The sequence below is a fragment of the Tupaia chinensis genome, unplaced genomic scaffold (genome assembly GCF_000334495.1).
Source record: "Tupaia chinensis unplaced genomic scaffold, TupChi_1.0 Scaffold143992_1, whole genome shotgun sequence".
NCBI lineage: Eukaryota > Metazoa > Chordata > Mammalia > Scandentia > Tupaiidae > Tupaia > Tupaia belangeri.
Window position 1 is genome coordinate 325,070 of NW_006203843.1, and position 8,311 is coordinate 333,380.

Consider the following 8,311-nt stretch of genomic DNA (forward strand, 5'->3'; position numbering starts at 1 on the left):
CTTTCTGGTGAGCACACACGTCCTATAGCAAAAACCTCTCCCAAAAAAAAAAGAAAAAAGAAAAACAATTTAAGCCTTTGGAGGAAAATTTCAAGATTTAAATGCAGAGGCTAGCAGGTAGCATAGTGGTTAAGGTGCTCGACTCCCACATGGCCAACTGGAGTTCAAGTCCCAGACCCAGCAGCTTAAAACTCACGCCTGGCACATGCGCATGTGTACCCAAAATCCTGAGAGGGAAATAGATGAGAAGGCACTATGGTGTGGCCATTCCCCCAGGAGGTGATTCCTCACTTTCTGTCTCTCTACAGCCAGTGCACACACCCCATAGCCCCCCCCCCCAAAAAAAAAATCTAAAAAAAAATCTTAAAAACTCAAAATGCAAATTAATTTTTTGTTTGTTTGTTTAGAGAGAGATTTTTTGCTACTGGGTATGTGCACTTGCCGGAGAAACAGAGAGACAGAAAACAGAAATCACCATTCTAGGGGATGGCCATACTACTGTGCCTTCTCCTCTATTCTCTAAGGATTTGGGGCATGCATGCACACACACTTGGCATGAGTTTTAAGCCACTGGGTCCAGGACTTGAACTGCGGTTGACTACGTGGAAGTCCAGTGATGTAAACCTTACACCATCTTCTGGTCCCAATGTAAATGCATTTGTACTACCAATGATGGGCCCTCTGACTACTGTGTAAATGGATGCTTTTGTTGACCAGTGAGAGGATGGTTTATAACAGTATTGTGGAGGATATTTGGAGGAAGGGTGAACAGAAAATAGTGTATGAATAAAAATGATAAAAATCTTTTAACAGACTTTGGATTCACCTTCAGCTCAGTTATTTATTAGTTGTGTAACTTTAAGTAAGTCATTTGATCTCTCTGTGCCTCGGTTCTCATGTCTTTCAAACAGGAATGATACCTGCCTTGTGGGATTGCTATGAGGAATACATGAGATAACACCTATAAAGCTGTATCTTTAAGGGTGTGTCACAGGTCCAGCAGGTGGCATGGTGGTTAAGGGCACTGGATTCCCACATGGCCAACCATGGTTTGAGTCCCAGACCTAGCAGCTTACTTTCTCTCTTTCTTCCTCTCTCTCCCTCTCTCACTCTGTCCCTCTCTGGTCAAATTAAAATAAATAAATAAGTAAATAAATAAATAAAGCTAAATAAAATAACTTTTTAAAAAAGGTGTGTTACATAGTAGGTATCATATCTGTGGTAACTGTTTTTGTACTTTTTTAAAGTTTTTTTTGTTTTTTTTTTTTTATAGGGTGTGTGCACTAACCAGAGAGAGACAGACATAGAGGGAAAGTGAGAAATCACCCCCTGCAATGGTGAATAACCATGCTACAATCCCTTCTCCATTCTCCTCTTGGCATTTTGGGCACGTACACATGCCTAGCATGATTTTCAAGTCAGCAGGTCTGGGACTTGAACATTGATCAGCCATGTCGGCATCCAGCACCTTAACCACCATGTCACCTTCTGGCCCACGTTTTTGTACTTGTTCCATTGAATCTATCTTTGTGTAGAGAGCCCATTTCACTAATGTTCTTACATATTACTGTTTTGTTGCTTTAGTTAGAAATTTTTGCTCACACAATAACTATGTATCAAGCCCTTTACTGTGAATTAAGCCCTTTGCTAGGCACAGGTTTGGCGAGTAAAGACAAGTATGGTCTCTATCTTCAAAGAACTTACGTTCTGATGGGACAGTTAGACATTAACAGACTTACATAAATAAATTTAAAATTGCAAGGGAAGTCAAGGAAAGCATCCCTGACAAAGGAATGATTAAGCAAAGACCTGAAGCATAAGTAGGTGTTAACTTGATGAAAAGGGGATTTGTTTTTTGAAAGAAAAACAGTTTTCTTTATTTTAGATTTGAAAACAATCATTTTGATCTTGCAAAACACAGTGAAGAATTGAAAAAAAATAGGTCAAATTATACAGAAAATTTTGCCAGAAAATTATAGAACCATTTTTCCACATAAATTATAATTATCAGTTGTTAATATGAAAAAAAAATGTTTTCTTGACTGCATCTAATCAAAACTGAGGAGCAATGAAAAAAAGATTCTAAGCAGAAAGAACAGCATAGGCAAAAGCCCTGAATGAGGAAGGGAGCATGAAGGGACTAAAAGTAGGCCAGTTTGGGTGAAGAGAGCAAAGGGAGCTGGCGTTTAACAGTGGTGATTATTAAATAATTTTGTATTTGTTTTTAAAAAGATGGATAGCCACAAAAGCCCTATAGTAGACATGATCATATTTGGTTTTTTTTTTTTTTTAAAGATCAATGTGGCTAAAAACAGAAGAAAGGATTATTGGGATAAAGATAAATGTTGGCAAACGAATTATGAGTCAAGGCAGTCTGGAACCAACAGATGGCATAATGGTTATGTCACTGGACTCCCACATGGTCAACTATAGTTTGAGTCTTAGACCTGGTGGCTTAAATCTCACACCAGGAGTGCACATGTGTGCCCAAAATCTCAATAGGAGAATAGAGAAGAAAGGATTGTAGCATGGCCATGCCCCCTGGGGGAGGTAATTTCTTGCTTTCTATCTCTCTGTCTCTCTGGCAAGCGTACATGCCTTATATCAAAAATCTCTCTCAAAATAAAAAAAGAGTCAAACTGGTCCAGAAAAGGGGAAGCTGATTGAGTTGAAGAGAAGTGTACAGATTCAAAAAAATGTTTGAGATAAAAAGGACAAGATTTGGTGTTGGAGTGGATGTATGTAGGAGGGGAAGTGTCAAGGCTAGGTTTCTGGCTTGTATAATTGGATATTATTCTATAAATGAGTTTCCAACTTGGGGATATGAGCAGTTTATTTTGGTAATGGAAGATTGCATGTTTGGTTTTGGGCATTTGAATCTGAGATGTCTTTGAAATATCCAAGAAAGGATTTATTATATGACCTCTTCAATGAAGTCTTTTTTTTTTTTTAAGAATTACTTTATTTAACTTTCTTTTTTTAAATTTGGCCAGAGAAGTGGATAGAGAGAGAGAAAGCCGCCAGGTCTGGGACATGAACTGTGATCGGCAATGCGGGAGTCCAGTGTCCTTAACCACCATGTCATCTGCCAGCTCCTCCAATGAAGTATTTTCTAAAAAAATTAAAATTGTGTTGTCATTGTAAAATAATAATGCTCATTATAAAATTTAGACAGTGCAGAAAACTATAAATTTAAAAATATCACCTTCAAGTCCTTCCACCCAGAAATAATTGTTATTAACTTTAGATAAATACCATTTCAGGATATCTTTCTTTATCTATATATGGATGTATGAAAATAACTATAAAAATATGATCATACAGTATATATGCTGTTTGAATAAGAAGTATTTACTTCTACTTTAATTTAAAAGAAAACAAACACTGATATGAAGACAAGATTTCTGAATGTTAAATGTTTTTCACCTCAGGAGATGTCATCATTCATTCTTGAATCAAGCTATAAACTTTTACTGTAGCTTAATTTGAAAGTTTCTAACTAAGCTTTGTCTGAAGTTTTGTTTTAACTTGACAATTCAGTATTTTTTTAACTGTTATTTATTTATTATCATCATAATCTTGTTTTGAAGAACTAAGTCAGCATTTGGGACTGACACCAAAATCTCCTTTAAACAAGAATTATTTACTTTAATTAGACATTATTCTCATTTGTACAAGATTTCAGTAATTTCTCTGTATGTGAATAATTATAATAAAAGAGTCAAGGAGGAACGTGTTCTAAAAGCTGTCAAAACCATGATTGTCTCATAGTCCCAAGTTTAAATTTCCAAGAATATAACAGAAATGTTAGACTTTAAGAAAATGGATAGAAAGGGATAAGCAGGATACAGGTGACATTTTTTGTCACCTGCTATATGCAGGTTCTTTCTTCTATGCCTCACTAATCTGTCTCCAAAGAGTTATGCAGTAAGATGGGCTATTCTTGTCTATGGCACTGTATGAAAAAATGCCTAGGGCTGGCAGATGGAAATAAAAATAGAAGAGTAGTGCTAGCATGTGGAAAGGAGGAACTAAAATGTACACAGGAGTTTAGTATTGGCCTTGGAATTAGCTGGAAATGTGTTTGAGTCTCCACCTCACTATTAATTTGCTTAGTGTTATTGGGCATGTTAACAATTTTGAACTTTTCGTTTCCTCATCTGAAACTGCAAGGCCAGGGCACTTTGGAAGATGAAATGAAGTAAGGTATGTAACTATGCCGTAACATACAAAAGCCTCCCCAAAACAGCCTAGTAATAGTGGGAGTTGTCATCTAAAAGAAAAAGGAAGGAATATCAATTAGTAAAAGCATATACCAAATAAACTGATCTTTTGTTTTTATTTTTGTTTTTGTTAGAATACTCCATCTACTATGGGCTACACATCAGCATGGATTTCTTCTCTGTCTCAAATCCGTGGAGCTGTCCCAACTTCCTTGCCACAAGGACTCTCACTCCCTTCATTTCCTGGGCCATTATCATCATATGGAATGCCCCATGTTTGTCAGTATAATCCTGTGGGGGGATCAGGGTATCCAGTACAGTGGGTAGGAATTTCAGGAACAACACAACAGTCTGTAGTAATTCCTACCCAAGCAGGGGGACCATTTCAGCCTGGGATAAATTTGCAGGCATTTCCAACTTCACCAGTACAGAATCCAGCCACGATCCCTCCTGGTCCCAAATGAATCAGAGTAAATGATGAAGAAAGGGGTGATTGTTTTTTCAGAATTGTTTTCAGCACATGTAACATATTAAAGTCTCTTCTTCTTGGGTTCTGCCATATTTTTCCACATTTGAGTTTACTTTTGACTGTATTTTTTTGTTTTTGTTGTTCTAATGTGGTATTTGATACAGCTCATCATTCTGTAGAAATGTGCAGTGTGTACAGAACACTGCACACAGAAATGTTTTTTCACTTAGAATCCTATCCTCTTTGATACTTGATTTTTAAAAAATACTGTTCAGAATGCTTTAATAAGCTCAGCTTGAGCATTACCATTTCCAGGACACTTTCCATGTATTGCTAAGAAGCGCCCCCTTTTGTTGATGTTGCTATTTGCAGCTGGATGACACTTTGCTTTAAAATGTGTAAAAATGATTTAGATTGATTCTGCCCAAACAAGGATAAAACAAGACCTTCCAGCAGCTGGAGTCATACGGTATTAGTCATACAGTTTAGCTTAGGTTTACCTTTCACAGAAGGCAGGGCAACTTGCTGCAGGCAACATTTTAGTGTTTAAAATTAGAATAATTGTCAACCAATATAGAACATAAGCCCTTTTTAATGTGATTTTCTTCCCGTCGTCACAGCAGTAGGAGTGAAGCCTTGTTTTGGGTGAGGCGGAGGGAAAGGATAAAACAGAACTGTAACAGTTCCTTGATTCTGCAGATAATGTAGCTGCTTTGGGATTTCAGTAATAATCCAAAGCAGCTATCTCCTTGTTTCTCACATGCACACTACATTGGTTTTGAGCATCTGAGAGGCATTGGTTTGGCTTGCATTCTTTTGCAAGGGATATATTGCAGTTGATATGAATTTCATTTTGGGGAGTTCTTATATTCCTAACAAAGGAGATTCAAGTTACACCTCTATTGATCCATTTTTCTGAAGTGAAATTTACTTAACAGCAGGTTTTGTAGGTTTTGAAACTTACACATGAAACACTGGCTTTACAGGGTTCTATAGATGTGGGGTATACGCTGCAGTGAGATAATAGACCCTAGAAGTATACTATTTAAGTTGTCCTGAGCTTTTGTTGGATTACTATTTTTAATTATTATAATTTCTTGTTAGTATCTATAGCATCTTAGATGATTTTAGATCTTAGATGAGTTTGGCAGCCTCTTTAGAATCTGAGTTGTCAAGTTGCACTTTACTGGGTTTTATCCAGTTTTAGGAGGAGAAGAGGCAATGTCAAAGTGTACACCTTTGGTTTTAAATAAGGTTAACTATAATAATCTTAAAGGTTGATCACGGGGTTGCCTAACGTTCAGTCTGTGAAACCTGAATAGATTTTTTTAAATGGTATTTACTGACTACCAACTGTCCATGTCCGAAGTCCTTATCTTACACTGTTACCTAATCAGAAGTTCTGTCTACTGGTAAACATTCCAAATTGTCACCCAACATTCTGTTAACAGATTTTTTTTTCTATATTCCTCTAAGAATTGTACCCCACGAGGTTGCCAGGTAATGAGGAAAACTTGGTGTTCTTTTTCTTTTCCTTATTTTTGCAGTCTACTTTGTGACATTCAGTACCCTTTTTCAAAAAAAATCTGTCTTATATTGCTTAACCTGAGGATTACACCCCCCATCGTAAAGATTTTGTCACTGTCATTTGGGTCATTTCAGGCACCATTGAGAATGGCCATTGATAGAGCCACAGTTTCTTTTCATGAAACATACTGTGTTTTAGAAGTGTCTTTCCAAATCTTATGTACAGATTCATCAAATTTCTTCTACAGTATTGGTTTGCAAGTTGAAGTGGTTTTAGGTCATTAGTGTAATGCAAATGCTTGCATTGCAGTGTTTTCCATGTGTACAAAAACAGTGTTCCTAAAATCCCTAATTCTTTAAAACTGCTTGTGTTTCTTCATAAGAGTAGAATTTGTATGGTTACATTGAGGTATACAACCTAGAAAGTAAAAAGACTGCAGGCTTTTAGACTCTCTTCTTCTCTAGTCACAACCTTTTTAAATAGTATACCCTCAGGATGAAAAAAGCTTCATGGAAAACATGTACAATTATATTTATTAGGCTGTTCCACATCCTGTGTCCTGAATTTTGCCACCATCTCTGTTTTATGTATAATTAATCATTCTTGTTTGCCTGCAGACTTTTGCAGTGCCTTGTAATATTTAGAATCTTTTCAGGTTTTTTCTGGAGAGAAAAGTAGTCTTCTAAAGTTTGAAGATGGTGAATAGTGTACTGCTGTCTCCATGCTGACTGCAGTAGCTGAGTTAACATATATGTTATGTATACATTATGTATATGTAATGTGTATGTTAAATTTGAAAATACAGAAAAACATGAGTTTGTGCAGTTAAGGAAGAAAACAATGTTATTCGTATCACTGTGGGTTCTTATTTAAATTGTTTTTCCCATTACTTAAATGTGATTCAGATTATAATCACTTTGACTGTAAATATTGTCTAGTTTTCTATATAGGAGTTATGCATTACTTCATACTTTTTCTAAATCACATAATAGTGCTGTTTTCATCCTTACTTGATGTACTTTTCCTCTCCAGAAATAATTAACTCTTAAGGGAAAGCTCAGAAATTCCCTTCTTATGTAACGAAGAGCCTACTCTATCAAGTGGACTTTCTATCCATTTCTTAAAAACACACAAACCTGTCTTTATTTTCCTTCTTGTAGAAGAGAAAAAAGTTGTACTGAACCATCCTGCTTGTAAAGTTTATTTGGAGGATAGTCTGTATGTTCAGCCACCATGTTTACATCTCAAAGTGCAAGTCTAATGAATAGTACTGTATCTCCATATGTGGCAATGTGAGCATTTCATCATGAAGTACCTGCTGCTATGTCTGTAAAGTTGGGTGTAACATCGTAAGAATATGAAACAAGTGTTGGTGTAAATCTAATGAAAATAACCCTATGTATATTTGTAGCAGTCTTGAATCTCTATTTAAGGTTATTTGCTGTAATATAACAAATATCCATTCTGTTTTTCATCCTTTCCTTACTAATTTTATATCAAGCATGAATCCTCATGGTTTGACAGCAAAATTATCTGTGAAAGTTTAAAAGGCACTTTTCCACTGTGATTTTAGAATTGAGTGTACTGTGTTATGTATGGTGTGATTGGATGTATCATTTTAAAACTCAGTATTTAATTCCAGCCCAATTACTTTTGTTTATCTACCTCGTTTTCAGTGCTGTTTTGGGTGCACAAGTAAACACTGCCTGTGAAACTTGTTTTTTTTTTTTTTTTTTTTTTTTTTTTTTTTTTTTTTTTTTTTTTTTTTGCCTTGATTCTCAGTATTTTTTCTGATTATAAATCAGGCCTGCCTCTTTAACCCAGTGCTAGTAAGTGGTGAGAGCCATGTGCCTCTGTGAAATAAGCTTTGGGGATTTGGGGATGGAGAGCAAAGAAATAAATCCAACTGGTAGCAATATAGGACTTAGTTGTAGGAGTTAGTTATAAAATAAACAAATGATAAAATATCTAAATTAGACAGTCTAGTGCCTGTAACTTTGCATTTCTTATTAGAGATGCATTTCTCATCTGTGTGCCTAAAGGGCTATGGGTTAATATTGCTTTAACTACCACAGTGAAATATTTGACAAA

General features: G+C 35.9%; 1 protein-coding gene across 1 annotated transcript in view; it reads left to right on the forward strand.

Annotated features, from left to right (window-relative positions):
• WNK3 (WNK lysine deficient protein kinase 3) overlaps positions 1–4,765 on the forward strand; it is a 279,743-nt gene extending 274,978 nt beyond the window's left edge. The window contains 1 exon segment of the mRNA XM_027767181.1: positions 4,358–4,765. Coding sequence (XP_027622982.1) covers positions 4,358–4,687 — 330 coding nt within the window. The 3' untranslated portion in view covers positions 4,688–4,765.
• Positions 4,766–8,311: the final 3,546 nt, after the last annotated feature.